The sequence below is a fragment of the Dipodomys spectabilis genome, unplaced genomic scaffold (assembly GCF_019054845.1).
Source record: "Dipodomys spectabilis isolate Male_0828 unplaced genomic scaffold, ASM1905484v1 ptg000197l, whole genome shotgun sequence".
NCBI classification, from domain to species: Eukaryota; Metazoa; Chordata; class Mammalia; order Rodentia; family Heteromyidae; genus Dipodomys; species Dipodomys spectabilis.
Genome location: NW_024870874.1, coordinates 11,059,058 through 11,083,091, shown reverse-complemented (window position 1 = coordinate 11,083,091; position 24,034 = coordinate 11,059,058). Strand labels below are relative to the sequence as shown.

At 36.5% G+C, this 24,034-nt stretch overlaps 1 protein-coding gene and 1 non-coding gene across 4 annotated transcripts in view; one reads left to right on the top strand and one right to left on the bottom strand.

Moving 5' to 3' along the window:
• Positions 1-24,034, top strand: part of Cadps2 (calcium dependent secretion activator 2) — a 454,722-nt gene that overhangs the window by 369,998 nt on the left and 60,690 nt on the right. For all 3 annotated transcript variants that reach the window (XM_042695976.1, XM_042695975.1, XM_042695977.1), the window contains 2 exons: positions 2,603-2,706; positions 10,779-10,935. In XM_042695976.1, coding sequence (XP_042551910.1) covers positions 2,603-2,706; positions 10,779-10,935 — 261 coding nt within the window. The remainder of the gene's footprint in view (positions 1-2,602; positions 2,707-10,778; positions 10,936-24,034) is intronic.
• On the bottom strand, positions 12,916-13,021 carry LOC122121899. Its single transcript, XR_006150052.1, has one exon. It is a non-coding gene; the product is annotated as a U6 spliceosomal RNA (small nuclear RNA).

The window sequence follows — 24,034 nt, the reverse complement described above, 5'->3', positions numbered from 1 at the left end:
CTAGTTTTTAACACACACTTAGAAATAAGTCATGATATTATTTCTTCATTTCCCCTACTTTGGTGTACTTGTAGCTAAGGATACTTGTGTGTGTGTGTGTGTGTATGTGTGTGTGTTTCCTAATTAGAGAATGGAAAATTAAGAACTGAAGTCATTAAGTAAGATTTTGTTTACTTCATCTCAATCAGCTGTAAGACCTTGAACCCTTGATTTACTCTCATTGAGATTCTGGAAATGAGACTTAGGACTTATGATTACCTAACATATAGTTTAGCTGTGATTGTGAGACATAACATCCTCCAGCATGATTCTTGTCTACAATGGTATTTGGGGTTTTTTTTTGTTTTTTTTTGTCGGTCGTGGGGCTTGAACTCTGGGCCTGGGCGCTGTCCCTCAGCTCTTCAGCTCAAGGCGAGCGCTCTACCACTTGAGCTACAGCGCCACTTCCGGTTTCCTGGTGGTTTATTGGAGATAGGAGTCTCACGGTCTCTCCTGCCCGGGCTGGCTTTGAACCGCGATTCTCAGATCTCAGCCTCCTGAGTAGCTAGGATTACAGGCGTGAGCCACCAGCGCCCGGCTACAATGGTATTTGTATATATGTTTCTGCCTTTCTCTTCCTATAGGAAAGCCATGCTGTACACACATGTCACAATACAACCATTGTAAGCAGCAAAGATTCTCTAAGTTAGAAGGCATTGCTTTTCTAATTCAGTAACTCAGCATTTCTTTAGCTTATGGATGACTTTGTTCCTTTCTTGATCTTCATCTTCTTTTCCATTGCACAGTCATCTTCCCATAATCCACCATTCTCCTGGAAAGCATTTTGCAAGATCCAACTCACAGAACCTTGCCAGTCATTGTTACCCACAATCACCACCTACCACAACATTTTCTTAAAGTTTAAGTTATTTCAAGGCCCTGCTAAACAACACGCACCCTTAGCTGTCAGTGTAGTCATCCAGTCTATGCATTGTCATACTTAAAGCCTGCTGTGATCACCCATCATTGCCAGAGCCAGCTAAGGGTTGGCTCCTGAGACCCACAGAGGGGAAAAAAGCTCTTTTTGTCTGAGCAGTTTATGTCTGTGTCTTACAACCTATTGAATAGGGTACAGAGAGCACTGTGAATGGTTTGGTTCAGATTAGGCTGAGTGTGTCCCATGAAAGTTCACATGAGGAGACATGGCGTCTAGTTCTTAAAGTTAGCACTCATAAGAGCGTTTGTCATAAAGCAAGGTAACCCTACCTATCTGGTCCCTTTTTCCACCTAACCATTTTCCTTTCTACTTCACTGTGTTCCCATGAATACTAAAACTAAACTGAAGGAGACTGCCTGAGGTTTGGATGTTCCCATGCTAAAACCTCTTTTCTTTACAAATTACCCAGTGTTGGGTATTATGATACAGAAACACAAAATAGAGATGAGGGATTCACCTTGAATGCTTATAGGAAGACTTGTTTTTCATATCAAATGTGAACACAGTTTTCATCTCACAGAAAACATTTCATGTCTGCCTGCTGGTTGAATCTTTGAAACCAACTACATCCTTTTTTACTTTTACTGGATTAGGGATAGCTGCTCTTCATCTTATTACATCCTATTCTTTTTTGCACCAATTTGGCTCAAAACTGAAAGAATGTCCCTGCATCTTGTATATACATTTTTCTAATTTGGGGAGGGGAGGGGAAATAACAAAATGCTGAAATAAGGATACAGGTTGACCCATTGTAACAATGAGATGTTCAAGACCCATATTGAAAACTTTACAACTTCAGTGGTGGGGGCGGGGAGAGGAGCTGGGGAGATGGGGAGGGAAGGGATGGTAGGGAATAAACAAAAGAGGGAGTAACAATGCTCAATAGGAAATGTACTCATTATCTTACTCATGTAACTGTAACCCCTCTGTCCAGTATCTTTACTATATGTGTATATATATGCATATATTTGTGTATGTGTGTGTGTGTATATATATATACATATATATATGTATATATATATATATATACGTATATAATACTTCTGCCCTAATCCCCGCTCCCATAGTTAAAAGGTAGGCTGTGATGGTAGCAGGAAAGCAGAGGAGGGAATCAGTTAATTGCAGGCTGTCAGAGATGTTTTAGGTGACTCTGTACTTCTTGAATTTAAGATCAACATGAACTATAGACATTCAGGCTGGGAATTTAAATAACAACAACAACAAAGGCTGGATTTTGCTAATGCCAGGAATGACTCATCTGGTGAGAAAGGTATTGTATTGACAATACAATACAGAGAGAAGGAAAGACTGTGGTATCTGCTCTCTTTGTGTTGCTGACCTTGAGGAGAATTATAACTTGTTTGTTGCAGAAGTTGAGCATCTAATGTGCGGTTGCACCTGTTAGTTCTTATGTACTAAATGGCAAAGCACTTGCAGATCCCTGTGAATTGCTTTGTGGGTGCAGCATTTTCTGCAATCTGGTGAACTGGCTTTAAAAGAAAATGTATTCAGTTGTGTTTCTTGCATTCCTGATTTCCCGTACTATTTGAACACGCTGGTTACATCTTAGGAGATGTTTGGCTTTGTGTTTTCAAGGTGACATTATTCTTTTCTTTGTCTATGCAGAGACCATGAACCAGGCGACTCCTGCCAGGAAGCTGGAAGAGGTTCTTCATCTAGCCGAGCTCTGCATAGAAGTCTTACAGCAGAATGAGGAGCATCATGCGGAGGTGATGACTTGTTTTAACTGTAGTGCAAAGCTCTCTGTCAAGCTTTGCTGTCATGGGAGCAACACTGAAACAGTAGCCTGCCTGCCCAGAGTCTTGATACATTTCTGGCCATTCACCTGTGGAAAGCTGAGAAGCCTGTGTGCATTTCTTGGAAGTGTGACTCCTAAATGTGAATAAGCAATTGTATATGTGTATGCAATTTCATATATATATTTCCAACAATAATCACGATTTGTGGACCACAGTAGAGCTTCTGAGGACTGTCCCAGAACGTCATGACTAGAACACACCCACCTTCGGGTGCCAGTCTGCTTGCTAAGCATATTTAGTCTGGAAATGCATTGACATGAAAAAGGAAAGTTTGTGTTAACCTTTAAGATAAAATTAAAAAGAAAGCATTCATGGCTATAGAGCGGAAAACTCTGTACTTGCCTTCTAACTACCACAAAACTGTAAGATTTTACTGATCCTACATTACACACACACACACACACACACCACACACACACACACACATATATACACACACCACACACACACACACACACACACACACACACACACAGCCTCAAAATTTAGAGCCCTCTGTGGTAGGAAAGGATATACTCAGGTAATTTTTCAAATTATAATTACATACTAACATTTGCTGTCGATCTGGAACAGTTTTTCACCGGGCAAATGCTTATTTCAAGACCAACACCCCTTAAATTCTCCCTCTAATAAAAAAATAATCATTAGCTTTTTTTTTCTTTGCCAGTATTGGAACTTGAACTCAAGGCCTCACACTCTGGCTTAGCTCTTTCACTGAATGTTGGTGCTTTAACCATTGAGCCACACCAGCTCTTCAGTGGTTAACTGAAGATAAAGGTCTCTCAGGTTTGTCTACCCAGACTGTCTTTGCACTGTTATTCTTAGGTCTCAGCCTCCTGAGTTGCTAAGATTACAAGTGTGAGCCACCAACAACCTGCTCAGTCATGAGCTTATTTGTAAAAAATAATAAAATAAAATTAGAAATTCCTTGAATTTGAGTTGGATAGTGGAAAGTTGTGGATGTAAGGAAATGTGGTAAACTCAGTGCCCCAACAGTGTATTTATTCTTAAAGAAGCATATGCAAAGGACAAGGGGTTAAAAAGAAACAGATACCAATGGAGTTACAAAATATGTGTACTTAATGATGCCTAGTTCTGAAAAATACAAGAAACTATAGGATCTGTATTTTCATAAATTCTTCATAAAGGGTATTTATGAAACTGTACTGTAGGTAACTGATTTATTGTATCTGATTATAAATATGATCATTCAAAGCATCTGCTTTTAGCTCACACTGTGGAATCCAGTTTTTAGCTTACATCTGTCATGTGTGAACTTGTTATGGATATTTTATTTTAAACTGAAGAAACAGCTGCTTCAATAATTTGAAATGAATTCCCAGGAGAATCTTTCCTAGGCTAGTACCCACTGCTATGTTACAATGCCTATGATTATATGATTTTAAAAAATACATTTTTGGCCTTTGTCCCTTCCTAAAAGACATTACCATAAGACTATTAAACCTTTCTAAATAGAAAAGTCTAGATATCAAATGGTACTATCTATTTCAGCTGAATAGGTACATCTTTAATTTTCAAATATTTTGTAGGAATTAAAAACTAAACATCATGCAATATACACTTCATGTGATCATATCAAACAATAATGTACCAAACACAATGAAAATATAGATGTTATTTATCTTTGAACCCACAAAAATACAGTAGGTTTTATTGAAAGAGGTAATAATGAAATGTATTCTGAAAAAACAAAACTTCTGGTGATGAATTCTTGTTCAAATATTGTATAACACTGTGGCCTTTCTCTGTCTCATTATGCTCCCAAATTCTTGGAATGTCTCAGGGAAGAGAGGTGAGTACACTCTTTCCAGAAATTTCTACCAAAAGATAACTCTTTCATGTGGATTCAAGGGGGAATCCTTGATTATAGTCATTTTAAAACCAACCTGGTTTCTTGAAACTAAAAACTGTTTTTCTTTGGATGGACCGATCTTTGGTTTATCTTATTAAAATGGCTGTGAATAATTACTGCCAACTCTCTAAGTGAAACAGTTGAAGAGATGTTAATATTTTGATTGGTTGTGTGTGTGTGTTGTATCTTTTTCTTTTCTGTATATTTTCTTTAAGCTAAGTTTAACTTTTTCCCTGAACAACACTGATAGTGAATTGGTCTGATTCCAAAGTCATTTCCAGAGTGCATTGATGGCCAGCACTCTACACTGAGATTTATTTTGCTGGCTGTTCAAGCCAGAGTTTTTTTCCTCCATGAAAGTGTGCCTAGCCCAGCTCCCTTGGGTGAGGTTAATGTGTCTGACTTCAAGTGGCTGGCGTGTCAGCTCCTTTTCTCCTCATTCTGCTTTCCTCCACAGTGGCCGTTTGCTTTGCAGGGCTAAGAGGTTGTTTCTGTCCTTCAACAATTTCCCAGTTAAGCAGGTTTGTGTCCTTCAGATGTTTGACAGTAACTTGCTTATAAGGCAATCTTGCCTTCTCTCCAAAGGCCTCTCGACCTCTCCTCTCAGGCTTTTCTTCAAAATTCCTGTGTTTTCTCCTTTGAAAGTAGCTTAAGCTCCTTCCTAGAAAAACCTCTAAGGCTGCCTTCACATTTTAGTGACCAGACCATGTCAGACCAGAATTTTAGGGTAGTGATCTGAGTTTTTCATCCTGAAGCTGCTAACTTTGACAAAACTGTCATGTCCCCAGGGCTTGTTAAATGTCTCGAACAAAATTAGAATATAGATGTTATTTATTTTCAAACCCACAAAAAAATACAGTTATAGAGTTAAGTAGAATTACTATTAACTATTAGTTAAATAGAGTTACCTCTTTATTTTTCAATAAAGAGGTAACTCCAACACAGAAAGCTATTAGTATAACACACGCTCAGGGTGTACGCATGCGCACACGCGCACACACACACACACACACACACACACACACACACACACACACACACACACACACACACACACACCAACCAATTTTCTAATAAGAAAAAACACCCACAGTGATTGACCAACTTGTCCAATGTGCATTTCTATTTAGTGACTGAATGAAAGCTTACATTTGAGTCCAGACCCAGGCATTTACTACTAAACCACATGTTATCTTCCTGTTGAACCAAAATACCTAGAGTGGTCACCTGGTCCTGCGTGATTCTGCTGATAGATTTGACCCATGCTATCATTGCAGGGATTTCTCCCTGGTCTCTTAGAGTAATCAGAGAATGTACAGACTTTTGCTGACAGAATTTTGCTGCTCATTATCACAAAAATATCTTGACCGAAAGTCCCTAACATGTTTTAAAGATAATGTATCCACCACATCAGAAACACTTGGTACAGCAAGGGGGCCTGGCAGTCACTTGATGTTTGCAGTGAAGACAGCTCTCAGGTTAGTGCACCTGGTGGTTCATCTTAGTTTCAGCTGACTCTGTTCCAGGTATCTCCAGTCACAGATCCAGGACACAGAAAGGACTTCTACAGAGACCCACATATTTAGATGTACATACTCATTCCCATATGCATCATTATTTGAATCAAATTTAACTTCTGAGTAGATTCAAACATTTCAAATCAGTGGTTTGATTTTTTTTCACATTTGCTTTTGCTGATTTGTGTCCTCATTCCTCTCCAGTGTCATGCTTATCTAAAGTATACAGATTCCTTAAAATCAGGTTATATAAGAGAATTACCTATCAATGATATTTTAACTCTTTACTACTAATGATGATACTACAATAATTTTAACATTTAACTCAATTAGATATTATTTATATTTGGATAAGCTTGTAAAAAGTTTGGTCTCTAGACTCTGATTTTGATTCAAACTAAATGCTCTTTTGCAAATTAACTCTGTGATCCTAGACCAATTGTTTTCTCTATATTTGCTAACATAAAAAATAAAATTAGGTGTTCTACCTAATAGAAAGGTTTGTTTCAGAGATTATCTAAGATAAGCCTTACAAAACTTATAAAGTAGTACTTGGTATCTACAGACAGAGTCATGCTGTTATTTTTTTACACACATACACTCATGTTAGACGATGTGTGTGTGAATTTCAACACATTTTAGCAATTGCTGATAACAGTCTACATTTACATTTGTACAAAACTTTTCCTATTGATTTGGTTTTCACAGGAGCGGGGGGGGGGGGGGGGAAGGGTCGATGAGTGTGGTGATGGTCAATTCGCAGAACTAGAAACTTAAATGGAACAGACCTTTAACTTCTCAAAACATTAAGCAGCAGCAGGTTCAAAGCCTCAGTTCTTTGCTTCTTGCCTTAAGATTCATTCTTATCTCCACTGTTTTCAACTATATTCCTTAAGCATACCAGTCTGTCAAAGTACCCTCAGCTTGCTATATTTTTAATTTGCTTTCTTCATGTGTATTTATTTATATAGTACTGGTGATTGACAGGTCTTTATTCTTTTTTTAGAAAGTTTTTTTTATTGTGAAAATACTGTACAGAGGGGTTACAGTTACATGAGCATTAATGAGTACATTTCTTATCAAGCATTTAATTTTATTGTAAGGGTGATGTACAGAGGGATTATAGTTACATAAGTAAGGTAATGAATATATTTCTTGTTGAACATTTTTACCCCCTCCCTCTTTGTTTTTATTGTGTAAGACTTACTTGTTTTGTATTACCCTCTTAAGAAAATGGGTCATTTCCTTCTGTATCTTCCAGCTCATTTACACTCATTGATGGCTTAGACTTAGAACAAAAATAGGGTGAACTCAGATAATCATGACCTTCTCATTGGTGTCCTACCAAGAGATACATCTCAGAGAGGTTTCTTCTCTCTGGCAGAGACCCTGCTGCTATTTAACCTCTTCTCACTTCGTGAAGGGGCAGCTTAGGGAGGACTTGACACCACTTCTCTCAGGCTTACAAAGCCAGAGAAAGGACGAGATGGGAAGTAGAATCCATCTTGGGTTCTCAAAATGAGGGCAACTCCGGCCTTGACAGTGGGTGTTTAATGCTTTCTCCGGTGTCACGAATCACAAATTAGCTTCCAGTACAACTGGAAACATAAATAAATACTTCTGCAAACGTAATGAAAGTATCTAGCTGACCGTAAAATCAGGAAGCTAAAATTTAAAAATAGGACTATTCTGTTATATTATTATTCCCCATTCTGGCTCTGTGTTTCAAGTCTACTTTAAAATGAGCTTTAGGAACTTTTGTACTGAAACAGTCCTGACCTCATACTACTGTTATTGTCTTAATTTTAAACTTCTGTATTGGCTATGAGCTGAATGTGAGACTGTGAATCTCTCTCTTTTCTGTGCTTTTGGTTTAGTTGTGGATTTATTGTTGTTTTGTTGTTGCTGTTGTATTATTATTATTATTACTATTATTATTTGCTTTTACTAAGGTTTCTATATTGTTCTGAATTTCTCTGTGAGGAATCTCAGATTCCTCCATTTCCTGGTCACCCTAACTACTCCAAAAGGCAAAAACAAGGTATATGTAATGAAATCATGTATACCAGACTACCCTTTAGGGTTATATTGTCATATATTATACAACACATATTTAAACAAAAGTTATTCAGGTACCAATAATATTGGCAAGTAAGAATATGTTCTATTTTCATAGAACATACCTTTTTCAGAAAGTGTTTATGTTCATTTCATCACATTATTGAGGCAAATATGAAAATGTTGCTGACTTTTAAATCTACGATGGATATTGTATGTTTCTTTCTTAAGTCAACTTCTAATCTATTTAATATTTACTAATTAGTTATGTGACAATGACTGGTTTTTTCTCTTTCTTGCTCTTATCCTTCCTTTTTTCCTTCTTTCCTACCTCCCCGACTTCCCCTCGGCAATACCAGTCTCATGCTCACTCAGCTTACATTCTGTGAACCACACTTTCAATAGTTCTTTATTTTGCTAGTTATTTTAGAAAGTGAGTCTAGCAATGTTTTCTGTCTAGCTTCCCTCACACTATGATCCTCTAACTCTTAGCCTTCTATGTAGGATTACAGACATGAGCCACTGCTACCCAGCTAACTATATGACATTCTTTATAAACATATTATTATTGTAATATATCCGGTGTTTACTACACAGTTTTAAAGAAAATTCTGTGTAAAACTTTTATAATACACCTTAAATTTTGTAATTTGTCTCCTCCTTTTTAATCCAATGTATAGTTGAATAAATGAAGCCAAATTTGAATGCAAATATGGACTTCTCTGGCTGTAGTGTTTTATCATTCATTTTAATTTATAATTTTAAGTTGAGAGAATAATGAAAATATGTCACAGAAGTGTTTTTTATGGCTGTTTGGCAAAAATATTATGACACTACCTAAATCTTAATAGAAAAAATGGAGGAAAGATAGGGAAGGCCAAAAATATTTGAAATGTTTTTAAAGGGATGAAAGTCATGGCATATGTCTTTAGATACTTGAGAAGCCGTGGTAGAAGGGTCACAGTGTGAGGGTGGTAACACGCCTGACTTTAACCTCCAGCACCATACCAAAAATAATCCATAAATGTATTAAAGACACTTAAGTAAAAACTAAAAACAGAGAATTCCCCATTATTGTCAAGAACTATCTAAAAAAACTAAGTATTTTTTCCTATCAAAACAGCATGAGAGCTGGATACATGTGGTTTACACCTGAAATATGAACTACTCAGGAAGCTGAGATCCAGAAGATTTGGGATTAAAGCTAACCTGGTCAGACAAGCCCATAGGACTCTGCCTCCAATTAACAAGCAAAAATCTTTGCTGGAGGCCTGGTTCAAGTGATAGAACACCAGCTATAAGCAAGCAAGCTGAATGAGTACAGCACCCTGAATGGGTACCAGGAATATAAACAAATAAACAATAACATAAAACAGCTTGCGTTTTAAAAAGTGATTGCTTCTGTATCCCAAGAGGCCAAATAAACTGCTTAATCGAGTAGAAAGTAGTAAATAGGACATACCTAGACATACCTAGACTGTCCTTGTACTGTTGCAGTCTAAAGGCAGACAACAAAATATTTATATATAAGCAACACTATTGCCTGAGAAATAAAAGAATATTGATGTCATAGAAAGCATCAAGGGGACCCAACTTATCACCAGAAGGCCAGGAAATCCTTTAAGTGTATTATAGACCTGGAACAGAGATTTCACTCAAGGCTTTGTAAAATGTTTACAGGGTTTTGTCTCTTTTTTTCATTTTTGGATGTTGTTTTTGTGTTTTGGATTTTACTCTGGTGTATTAGAAAACTGAAAAGAGAGTTTAAGCTGAGAAATAGTGTTTATGTTTTTAAATGACTCATAAAAAGAAAATGAAAAGGAACAAAGATTACTTTTCTGCAGAGCAATTTATGTGTAGAGGCTCCAGCATACCTTTTATCCAATAATACTTAGAAGTTTATCCTAAAGAAATAAGCACTATATTAAAAGATTTTATGTAAAGATCTTTACCACACTGTCAAATTGGAATTGCAAAAATTGGTGAAAGCCATTTTTGTAGAGGAATGTTTAGATAAAATATTCTTACTATCTTTATGTAGTTGTAAAAAGTTTTAATTTAACATGTCAATTTGTGAGTATATAGAGGTCTACTAAGCTGTCCTTAAAAATAAAATCAAATGTGATTATTTTAGACTATGATGCCAACTGTGCTAACATTCTTATTTGCAGAAATAAGAAATATTGGAAATAAATATGCCAGTATATTTATAATAGTTAAGCTTAAATGATAATATATGGAATTTTCTTTCTTTTTGTTTTGCATTATAAATTTGCCAAATGTTAAGAATTAGCCATGTTGTTCTTTTCTTTAAAACAACAGATGTTTATTGTAGATTTTATATCTTATCCATCAATGCCAAAGTTACTAATGCAAATATGTTTATTAAAACTTCCCACCCAATTGAAAAATATACATGTGGCTTATCATTATTTGTGACAAAAGGCATATTGTCACTTTTTCAGGTGGCATGGTCTTTGTGTATGTCCCCAACTAGTAATGTGTTTCTACCTTGTTTCTTTATATTTCTACAGGCATTTGCCTGGTGGCCTGACTTACTGGCTGAACATGCAGAGACGTTTTGGGCTTTATTCACAGTAGATATGGATACCGCGCTGGAGGCTCAACCACAAGACTCCTGGGATAGTTTTCCTCTTTTCCAGCTACTTAATAATTTCCTCAGAAATGACAGTGAGAACTTATGTTTCCTTTGGCCTAGGAGGTGGGGATGGGTGGGGATGTTGTACATGTAAATGTGTACTTTCAAGAGTCCCACATCTGGCCCAAGAGTTGATGAGGGGTAACAGTATGTGTGCGTTCAGCTTCATACCAAGATCTGAAAGAAACAAGTGTCACAGTGCTTCACTTAGTTCTGGCCCTCCTTACTTCCTACTCTCCAGCCTTTGTTGAGGACTAGTGGCATAGACATCCTTCTCTTTGCACTTACAAGTTGGGTCAAAAAGTCTCCAAAGTCCTTGGAGTGCTCTCATCTCTGAGAGACACCTTAGAACTCTGTCTTCATTCTACCAAAAAAAAATAAAAGAATCATTCTAAGCTCCCCCTAACAGGATCTGTGGTCACACTGTTAGTAGGAGCATGGATTTATCTCCTCACATAATAGGAAAATATTTCTGTGAGGTATGACATGCTCTTTCAGTATTTAAATATTAAAGAGAATATAAGTAATACGTTTTACAGATGTTATACTAGAGAGTCAGGCAGTCAGTGGATATTTACCCTTGAGCAATGGCTCCACTTGTGGCTTTCTTAGTGGCTGATTAGAGATAAGAGCCTCAAAGATTTGTATTGCTTAGTCTTGTTTTGAACCACAATCCTCTGCTCCCAGACTCTTGAGTATCTAAGATTATAGGCATGAGCCTGTGATGTTTCTTTTAGTTTCCTAGACTGAGGTCTAGACAGGACTGGCCTTCTGTATTGCAGTACTTGCAGTGATCATGGGCTCCAATTCTCTTCTTGGTAAAAATGTTTTCCCATTGTACAGTAAGTTCAACAATGCCTTCTCCCAACTCTGTTTCTAGTTTGTTTTGCTTGATCAGTGCTACTTGTACTATCTCCTTCTCCAGCTTTTAACCTAAATCCATGTTTTCTTTCCTTTTTTCTTAACTACCACATTGGCTTTATCAATCTTATCCACTGTTTCCTACCTTTCTTGGTTCATCCCTGTGAGTCTCAGGTATAATTGGGGGATAACTTTATTTGATATGAACTTATATGAGATATTGTTGCCTCCAGGGTTATGCCAGGCTTTAGATAGCAAGCAGATTAAGAATCTTCGTTCTAGTAAGAGAGGCACCATGTTGTAGCAACTAAGGATGTGGGGTGGGCTTTGGTGCCAGACCTTCACACCTGTCACTTAACCTTTGGCAATAATTTCACCTCTCAGCTTTAGGTTAGTCATTGGTGGTAAGGACAAATAAAATGATAATTCATACCAAATCGATACTGTTATTTTGTCCATTTCCAAAAGTCACTCATCACTGGAAAGCTAAAGAACAAAGCAATGATTCCTCCTTCAGATTCAGCCACAGTACCTCCTCTCAGAAGTTGTGATTACTCACATTTAATTATCCCCTTATGAATCATTTACTCTGAATATTAGCCTCTCTCAGTTTTGGGGATCCAATTTGGCGCCTTCCTGCCAGCTCACACACTTCAAGTGACCCTCTTCCTTTCCCAGTCTCCTCACATCCATGGTGTTCTGCTAATGAATTGCAAGTCTGACTTTCAAGTCATGCGTAACAATAGATCTACTACCAAAATTTAAAACATATATTAGACATTATGTCTCTAAATAGGGGAAATAGTGTTAGATATTTGTTTTAATATTGCTTTCTCAATTTGAATGCAAACTTAAGAATCAACCATATTTTTTTTTCCATTGGGATTTATTCAAAAGTAGGTATTCATTTGCTCAAAAACAAGTAATTAGGAAGCATAAATGAATCACTTATCTTACTCAGACGTTGTCAGAATTTGTTCTATAGAGGAAAAGAAAACATTCTATAGATGTCTTAGACATTTTCCTGGCGACCACTACTACAATTCCAGCATATTAACATCATTTTATATTTGCTTTTAAGAAGAATTCTCACAAGTGACTAGGGAATATCAAAATTAGAAATTACAATTTTTTAATGAGATTTGAATTTTTTTTATTTGGAACAATTCACAAATTTGCATGGCATTCTTGCTCAGGCACCATGTTAATCTACTCTGTATTGTTCCAATTTTATATATGTGCTGCTGAGGAGAGCACTAATTATCTTCTCCTGTTTGGGGTTATTTATATAACATTGACCACTATTAAGTAATAAAACATTGTGCAATATTGTACAGCACTTATGAGAATGAAGCATTACTGGCCACTTGCAAGCACTCTCAATTTTGACAATAAAAATAGATCCTGTCTTTGATTTTTGCAGTGATTAGCAGATTTTAGAAAACATCAATTATTTCTGAGAAAAACAGCTCCTTCATGTAGTGAGATAAATAGAAAAGTTCCCCAGTGCCATAATTTCCTTTCAGGGCTGGGAGTATGGAGTGATCTGGGGAATTGAAATAGAGCACAGTAACTCCCACCTTATACTAAGACCACTGAGTAAAAACACAGTAGATGGTGAAACATAATTTTTTCTAGCCATCACAATGACCCTGCCTTAATTGTCATTGAGTGTCATTGAAGGATATTGTTAATACTATATTTGTTTTATTACATGCTTTAGATGGTCAGATGAAGAGTTAATAGATTTCATTGTTTAATGTCAGAGTAAGCTGCCCCCAAATTGTCTTTCTCAAAATCATTTGCAAAACACTGTCTATACTTTTAGTCTCCCTTAACAAGAGATCTTTACATGACAGCCAAGGTATTACAGGGTTTCCCATATTGACTCAATCAGGTATTAACATCGAAATCATACTTAATTACAACTTAAACTAGTCATGGGTACTAGAAACAGACAAATGGATTGGAAGTTGTAACTAGAAAAAGGAGATAATTTGTTGAATTACTTGTTACATGGGCATGAGTGTGTGTGTGTGTGTGTGTGTGTGTGTGTGTGTGTGTGTGTGTGTGTGTGTGTGTGTGTCTGCCTGCCTATCTGTCTGTGTGTCTATGTGTATATTTGTGTGTTACAGAAAGCACACCACTAATTAGAGATTTTTTAGGGGGGCGGTCCGGTCATGGGGCCTGAACTCTGGGCCTGGGCGCTGCCCCTCAGCTCTTCAGCTCAAGGCTAGTGCTCTACCACTTGAGTCATAGCGCCACTTCCGGCTTTTTTCTTATTGCTTATGTGGTGCTGGGGAATCGAAGCCAGGGCCTCAGGCATGCAAGGCAAGCACTCTACCACTGAGCCACCTTCCCAGCCCCTAATTAGAGATTTTAAATTATTGTGATTCCTTATGAATAAATAGCAGTTCGTACTAATTATTTTAGTCATTACTAAAATTGCTAATCACCATGAATATCAAGAAATAATTCTCACATTTCCGGTTCAGTTTTCTAAAATTTGAAATTAACAAGACCCCTCAAACATATAGTGATATTAATTAGAATTTGTACTTTATTTATGGCTCTAAAAACTTATAAAGAAGGCTTTTTTGTTTTCTGATTTGGAGGTTTTGGTTATCTGGTTTTTTTTTTGTCAGTCCTGGGGTCTGAACGTTAAGCATGGGTGCTGTTATCAGCTTGTTTGGCTCAAGTTTTGAGATCTACCACTTGAGCCACAGTGTCACTTCCTGCTTTTTCTGAGTAGTTTATTGCAAATAAGAGTCTCACAAACTTTCCTGCCTGGGCTGGCTTCGAACCACAGTCCTCAGATCTCAGCCACCTGAGTAGTAGCTAGGATTACAGGCAGGAGCCACTGATACCTGGCAGAAGAGTTTTTTATTTTTTTCTTTTTAATTTACTAGTTTAGATGTTTCCATGAGTAATTTACTCTTATTAAAATCTTCATACTATGATATATTTAAAGGTTGTTTATCTCTGGATGTGTGGAAGACATTTTAAATAAGCCTCCAACTGAGGAAAGCTAACAAGGGAAGGCTTACTTCTAAAAGGCAAGGAGGCAGTAGAGGTTTTGTCCATGAGGCTGGGGGGATGGGGATAGGGAGAGGGGGAAGAAGGGACTGAAATGGACAGGGTCTGATCACTATAATCCTATAGAAATTAACAAAAGTTAACAAAACAGGGTTTTTTGGGAGGGCTTTTTTTGTGGTTTTTCTTTTGTCCGTTGTAGAACTCTGGGCCTGGACCCTGTCCCTCAGCTCTTCAGCTCAAGGCCAGCGCTCTACCACTTAAGCCATACCGCCACTTCCAGTTTTCTGGTGGTTAATTGGAGATAAGAGTCTCATGGACTTTCCTGCCTGGGCTGGCTTTGAACCATGATCCTCAGCTCTCAGCCTTCTCAGTAGCTAGGATTATAGGTGTGAGCCACCAGCGCATGGCCAAAGCAGGTTCTTGAAGGAAAATAGAGAGATTCCTTCAACTTAAAAAAAAAATCACAGCAAAGGCTTAGAGTTAGTTGTAAGAGGGCAGAGAAGAGTTGAAGAGTACACCAATGAGGTACGTATGGGTTTTTCATACATACATCTTATTATAAGTGATGGGACATTTGAGACTTCCAGAGAGTGAACAGCTAGTGACTGAAATCCTCAAAATTGGTTTCCATTTTAAGGAATGAAAATCATGTTACATCCCAGGTGTGTGCTTTTGCTTTGATTAGGGCAAGTGGCTTTAAAACCCCTTGGAGATGAAATGTGGGTGTCCTCCAGGGAAGAGTACCAGCTGCACCACACTGTTAGCGACTGTCCCCAACCTCCCACCCTCATGCCCACTGGCTCCCACAGCAATACAGCTGATGAAAACAAACCAGCCTCCATTTCTGGCCAAATTTTTTTTTAAAAAAAGACCCAGCATTTGCTCACCTTCCACCCAGCCTCTCTACCAGTCCATCCTCTCCCTCCACTAGAGAGATAATTAGATGGGCAATCACATTAAATGGTATCTAAGGAAACACTTTTGAAAGAGAGATGTATTAAAGTTGAGGGGGAAAATAAAATGTTTTTATAATGAAGTAATTAGCATGATAGTGAAACGATACTAAGTGACTATAAAACTACTACAAATAGATTCTACCCTGGCTTGCTATGTTGTACCATTGTCCCACGGAGAATAGGTAAGGGCAAGTGACCGCTTCCGACAAACGCAAGCCATCATCTGCAAATGGCACAAATCGTTTTCTTTCAGCGCTCCTGAAAGGCAAGCCCTCGGAGCCAGTCACCTTTTAATCTGTGGATATGCTAGCAAGTGGCAAATGACCATTCTATGGGGAACAAATTCCCCAGTGAAAAATCCCACGATGCTGCTGCTTTAATTAACAGCCTTTTCACATTGCTAGCACATTAAAGCCATCGTGGAGCACGCTGCTTATAATCACCGCCTTTGCCTAAACGAATAATAAATGATCGGGCACCACACTAAGTGAAAACCTGTTCTCCAAGACTTTCACCTTCATAAAGATGGGCTCATACAAATCTGGGAGGGGGAAATAAAGGAAAAAAATTGGAATGTGGTCTCACGAGGATAAAAAGGCTAGTGTTAATAATTAACAAGGAGAGTGAAGTGGAGTCAAATTAGCCATAATAGAGCCCAGAGTGACTGGCAAAGTCACCTCTCATTATCAAAAAACTCATTAAGAAATGAAGAGGTGGAAATCCCGCTGGGTTATTCTCACACTTAGGCTGTATCAGAGATTATTTTTCAGATTTCTTTCAAATGAAGAATTGTTAGGTCACCATATTGTATATTAGGTTAATCTGCAAGCTTTGAAATATACAGGGCTGACATCTGTGTGTTATTCTCCTCCAGTGCTTAAATGAGCTGTCGATCTGAAATTCATGAATTGGTGCTTATAGATATATCTGTATACACACAGACTAGGAACAATGCAAAAAGCGTGCAGCCTTGAGATTACACCAAGAGTGTGTGTCGGCATGGCTTTTATAGACAGGTGCTTTACAAATGATGCTGTGAACACAAAAATGTGAAAATGTATTTAACGCTAATTCTCAGAGCTGATTGAATTTTAAATTGTCCATCAGAATTTGTTTTATTGATCAAAATAATAGGAGAAATTTAAAAAAAGCAGAGACATAGCTCTCTTTTTTCCCCCTTCAATTGAATTCTACAGAACAGCTAAAATTTAAATCTGCTTTTAGTTTTCTCTTTGGGTTTAGTGGTTCAAAGACAATAAACTGTTGTAAATTTCCTGTGTCTTTCATCAAACGTTTTCAGAGACATTTCTAACTTGTGAAGACCCAGGCTATCCAGAGCTCCAGCCTTCACAATTGTAGATCAGTTTACAACTATACTGACCTTAATGAGAGCAGGTATTGTGGGATCGAAGTCCTGAGATCAGGAAGCTTGGTACAGATGGAGTTTTGGATACATTATGGACTTTTGCCTTTGGCTGCAATATTATGTGATCTCAAAAAGAAGGCATGAGATCTGTAAACTCTGAGACTTGTTTATTTTTCATTGGTTGAAGTTTATATTGACTTGACTTAATTCCTCAAGAAGCAGGTACTAAATACATATAATCTATAAATCCCTATGTCAATTAATAAGAAATAATTCCTACCTTTGAGAAATATCAGATCTAGTGGAAGGTATGGAAATTATATGTGTGTAATCACATATGCATATATGCATATATTGCAACAGATTGCATACACAATGTGCATATGTATATATAAATAATATATAATTGATATACAAATATATGTATACATTATATACACATATGATTGTATATATTATTTATACACATATATGTGTATATATATGTAGGTGGGTTTGTAAATATATATGTGTATGTATATATATATAGCAATAAACTGTATAAATAATGTATAGGTCAATTTTGGATACTGCCCTGTGAAGTTTTTGAATTTGTTGTAATTGTATTTTCATGCAAAATATAAGAACTATCTATGCACTCTCTTTACCACCTCTTTCTAGATACATACTATATACAAATGTATATGTTAAACTATGTATTTTTTTGACAAGCACCCCATGGGAAAGAGAAAGTTAGAAATAGCTTTAGGAAGTTGTTATGGTAGTTAAGGTATAAATCAAATAATACCAAAATATGTAAAATTACCGTGTTTTTAACTAAAAAGGAAAAAATGTGTTTTCCATTCTACTTAAACTTTGTGAGACATTCTTAGAATTTCCACTAGAAGGCGGTTTTTATTGATAGTTATGCAATCAACAGACATTTATTGAGTGACTACTTAATGTGCCAGATTCTTGGCTTGTTGCTCTTCCTCAGTCTCGGGAGGTTTTTTATATTTTCCTTTTATGTAGTGCTGCTGTAGGCTACAGTTCTTTTCAGCCTTCTCTTTTGAAGCCCAAGTTCATGTTTCTTGTTTTATATATATGTCTTCATCATTTGCATTGATCAGCATGGAAAATGAGCTATTAGTTTTATATCTTAATCTGCTGTTTTTTTCTTGTTAAAGTTGACAAAATTTGTAACTGTTGTCTTATAGCAAAGACTATTAACTTTGTTGTAGTTGGTGTTTTTATCTTTGCTCATGATTTAATCAGTTCCTTCTAAAATATCTAATTAGAATTTTAGGAGGGAAAAATCATGTTTCCTTGTAATCTACTCAAGCTGACTAATTAAAAGGGGATATAGCAACATAAAACTGGATTATGTGGTTTTAAGACTCAGCAGCATATTTTTATCCTAACAATAACACATGAATTCTTTTGCTTATTCATTTTACCCACTGATTGTTATCTCAATAATTGGTATTAATTGGATCCTAATTTAAATTCTCTGTTGAAATCTTCCTATTAAAATCCTATGACAAGTACTTTTGTAAATGTAACACTTTGGGGTATGTAAATAATCAACACTAATTTATTAATTATTAGGGATATTCAAAATAATTGGACCCATCTGTGTCCTGAGTTTAGCTTTTACTTAAGCCTTTTGCATTCTTTTTGTCATTTGTAACTGTGCCATAGGTTTGATGTCATTGGTTTTCACTATTTTCTGCCGAGGTCATATTTGGAAACATGGAATCTTTCAGAGAAAAAGATGGTTATTTTGATCAGCGAAGCAGGTTCTTGCAGCTGCTTTATGAGATTCCATAGCAATTCTTTTTAACTTTCACTGCAAATAGTGTCAGAAACCTTTCCTGGATGAGTTCACATCAGAGCTTACATCTCATGAATTGTTGCTCTGGGTGCTTCACAAAGGCTTGATTTAAAAGACAGGTGACAATCCCAAATCTTAACCAGATGGGGAAGGTGGAAGCATTCCCTCTAATGCCTCCAGCTATGTGTTAAGAGGAGCTTTTGTCAGTGTCTGATGGGAGGAGGATGCAACTGGCATATGGGCAACCAAGACAAAGCATACATTTGCATAGACAAGTACCGTGCAGTGTCACTTTCTGCAGCCCTCTCCATTGGAACCCAGGGTTTTCTTTCTTTTCTCTCCTGATACCTGTGTATTTCCTTTCTTCTCATCTTATCTATTTCATTCCTTCCAATCTTTCTCTCATCCTTTTCCTCCTTTCCTTTTTTTCTGTCTCCCTCCTCTTTCAGTTCTCTTAGTCACCAAATAAAATTGAATTGCCCAAGATTTTCAAATGTGGGTTGATGTTTGCTTCTTAAAACATTTTTTTAGTGTGCTAGAGATATAACTCAGTGTTAGCATGGTTGTCTAGATTATATGGGGTTGATCTATAGCACCATAAAATAATAAAGTAATGAAATGTAACAAAGTGAAATAATGAGATAAAATTAAAAAGTGAATTTGATATAATAAATTTAACCTGAAACAAGGGTAAATTTTTGGCTAGGATTTAGGTAGTCTCCATTTCCTCCAGATTCTGTGAGAAATAATTAGTTATTATAAAGAGATGTGATTAACTAAAGAAAAATTCACATTCAACTAAAATAATAGCCACAAAATAACCAATCTTCAGATACAACAGCATTTTTAGCAATGTGATCATACATATGGATAAATAGTAGAATTTTATCACATTATTGTTTATCACATTTTACGTAGGAAGGAGAGGATATACAAATTTCTGTGGGTTCTATAGCTGACATAGAATGCCACCTTCTGAGTAATGGCAGAGAAATACTACTACTGAATGCAGATACTCCTTTGCCCAACAGACAGACACTTGCTGTGAGCCAGGAAGTTAGTGTGATTTTGAGAATACAGACACAGCCCCTGCCTCAAGAATCTGCTGCCCCATAGGAAGAGAGAAAGATGTCAACAATATGGAGTCAATTTGTATAAAAGGGACCCCAGTAGATAGGTAGGATAGGTAGAGTACAAACAAGGGAAACCTGTCCCTGGGAAAGGGGCCCACAGAGGATTTGAACAGAATCGTAAAAATCATTATGACCATACTGTAAGAAAGAGGGTTGTAGGGAACAGAAATTAGCTGAGAGGCCGTTTTAAGAAAGATCTTGGAAGGTTTTTCTGTCATGCTAAAGCTTTTGGAGTTTGTCTTGCATGATCTACTAAAAGATTATAATCTTAAGGAATGCCATTCATTATTAGTTTTACATTTCAGCAATCCCTTTGTTTGAGATTTTGACAAGATAGGTTGTTAGAGGGGGAATTGGGACAAGAAGACCTGAGAATACAGCAGCAGTGGTGATGAAGATTGTAGAAAGGCCCTAAAGAGGGGCTGGAAGGTGGCTCAGTGATAGAGTGCTTGCCTTGCATGCATGAGGCCCTGGGTTTGATTCCTCAGCACCACATATTCTGACAAAGGTAAAACAATGAATCCAATGCTTATCAAATACATAAGAAAACTCTGTTTTGTTAAATGCATTTAAACCAATTGACACTTAATCTTTAAACTATTATAATCTTTAGTAATAATAAATATAATTATTCTTATCTTTGTTTTAAAATGACTTCACTAACAATGCACATAATCTCTAAGAGTATAATGGAATGAGTTTTTAAATAGTGAAGTACCGTGTTCAGTTATAGGTATAATAATTTGATACATAAATGTGTTTGGGTCTGAGAATAGGTAAAAAGAATAACTGGTTATAGTACCCATCAAGATGGAGACTCTAAAAGTGCTTTATGTTTTTGTTTTTAAATAATCCATCATATAAATTAAAGTTTGGGGGTATAGAATTGGTGTATGGTAACATCAAACTTTGCAGCTTTCCATAATGATTGTATTATCAGCTCATTGAATATTTTACCATGTTAATTCATTTTTCTATTCATTAAATAGAACACTTTTGTTCAGCTCGCCTTTTTTATATTCTAGTTTTTCCTCCGAATTTTAATTCTGTGAACATCCCATATAGTGAAGGTACGAGGTAATATGTTTGTCATTTGTAAGACTTTTTAATCTAAAATATTTTACTCCATGTAAATATTTTGAAAGATAGCAAGGTACTGATGCTAGCGTGGCATATGGAGGATTGGATGGATGGGCATAGGGACAGGCAGTAGTTTAGGATAGCGGAAGTGGAGGACTGATGACATTGTAGCCCATAGAGGTTAGTAGCAAATGCTGGTTCTACTGCATAGTGACTCAATGACTTTATGCAAATTTCCTTATTCTTCAGTGACTTCCTTCCTTGTTGACATGATTTTTAAGCATATTTTCTCCTTCATGAAGATTGATTGTGATAGTTACATGAGAGAATATGCAATGAAATTAAGCACAGTGTTTGGCATTCCAAAAATTCTGAGATGGGGAAAGATTAACAATCCAATAAAGACGACTTCAGAGTATTTTTTAATTTGGTTGTAACAATAATTTTGATATGTTCAGGAGAATATTTCTCATTTACAGTTTAACATCCATATTTAGTTGACATTTAGTCAAAGTAACATGATCTGCTTTCTAGCTCAGCGATTGCATCTCCAGTAATAGAGCTACTTTCAGCATGCTAATGAAATACATCATTAAGTCAACAGCTTCATAAATAAAATAGTTATTATTAAATATTATTGTCCAGCCTTTCATAGGAAATATTTTCGCATGTCTATAGACAAGAAAAGACATTTTCACCATACACACATAAAACACTAAACCATATCAGAAAGAAAAATTAGTGTTGTATATCCTTCTAAATTTAGAATTATTTTCTATACTATTTTAATAGTTCTACAGTTGTCTAGCCTCTGACAGATTCAACATAAGTATCAAGTGCATTTTCATATAGACACCATGATGATAAATGTCATATACTTTCTCCAGGTATATCTTTGCATGGAAGAAGGTAATGTAGTTAACTGTAGCATAGTTCTTTGAATATTTTATAAAAGACAGCACTATTGGAGTTGGTAGTTATTAAAATCCATAAAAATGAATGAGATGGCAAAGAGATGTTCTCCCATCTTTTACATCTACCATTCTAATCAAAGCTACTGTTACCCATTACCTAGAGCATCTAGTAGGCCAACTAACATCCTCTGCTCTGCTGTTGACTACCTCTACTTTCCACAAAACAGCCATAGATGACATACTATGCCATTCCTCTACGTCACAATAAAAATGAAAAATCTCATCACATTTAGTAAAACCTACACTCCTACAAGATCCAAAAATCTAGACAAAATCTATCACTTCCAGTAAAACCCACACTCTTCACAATATACTAAAATCTACACAGTTCTGTGAAGTATTGTTTCCTCTGCCCTCCTCCAAACTAATGTATTCTTCCTCTTTCTAGGACACCAGCTTTTTCTTCTATAAAGAAGTGTATGCTAGCTGCTTACTCTCCCTGGCAGTCTTCCCTGCAAATCTTCCATGGGAAACTCTTTTGTTACTTATTTACACATTTATTTATCTATTCATACGATAGCATTTTTTTTCAATTTCTATTTTCAGGAAGAAAATGTCTTATATAAAAAAAGAAATAGAAATGTTAGTTTTCTTCTCATTAGTTTATGCCGTCATGAACCTTTCATTTGTTTCCTAGCACTTTTTCTTTTGTCTTCAATCTGTTCCCAAAGTCTAGACATTGTCAGCTGTGGTCAGAATTAGGTAGGTCAGAGTGTGCCTTCAATTCATTCCATGATCTACACTCTCTCTCCCCCTCCCTCGTTCTTTCTCATTTTCACCCCCTAAATCTTATCTTCTAGTATTGACCTCCCATTTTACATACTATATCTTTAATTCAATGATCTTGACCACTCCAATATAATAACTAACAGTTCTTCTTTCCCTGTCTCCCTCTCTTCTTCTTAATTTTGAATATTTTATTATCTTTAAGTAGTTGTACAGTAGTGGGGCCATTCACCAAAGAAGTTTATCAATACAGTGCATCTTGATCACTGTCACCTCGCTCAACAGTCTAACTCACCCTCACCCTCCCAACCCACAAATTATTTTAAGCAAGGTAATCTAGACCTAGAGAAGCATACTTTGCATGTTTGCCTTCATTTGTAGTAGATAGAAGGTACCTAAACATGTACAGGTAATAACACCAGGTGGTAAGCAAGGGATTACAAATGAATTAACTGAAGTGTAATAGACTTTATGAACAGAGCTAATTATAGAATTCTTTTAAAAAGACCAAGTCAATGCCCAACAAGAAAAGTAGTAGGAAATGTGTTCTTGCAAGAGAGGAGAGAGGAGGGTGAGGCCCAGGGTAGAGGGTAGACCAATGAAGGGGGAAGGGAGGGAACACTGGCAAGGATTCGTTGTACATACCACAGAATTGAGAAATATAAGGGAAAGGGGTTGAAGGGGGATGAAGATCAGAAGTGGTGATAAAAATTCATTGTACGTACAAACAACTTTGTTAAATGGCAGAAACTTCATTGCATAGCTTCTGTTATTTAGATTTGACTAAAGTACCATGGCTTCTAGGGGTGAGGAAAGATTTTAATTTTTTGCCAAGGGCTTTTTGTATATTTCTATCACATGGACCATATATAATTATCCATACAGGTGGACAGGCCTGTATTGAAGCATTCCAAATCTATCCTGTCCTGTATCAAATTATATCACAAGGATTATTTGTCCCACAAGCTCAATGTATCTTTCCTGACAATGGAGTGTTCTTTAATGAGCAAGTTTTTACTTTGAAGATCATTTTAAACAGTCATGACTGAGTTTAGAAAATGTTCATTTGAGAAATCTTAACCACTAAGTTGAGCATTATCCACCAAAAAGTAGTTTATTGAATATTTCTTATCATTGCTTAGTATATCCCTACAGATAATGTTGTTCCTTTCTGTATGTCATATAG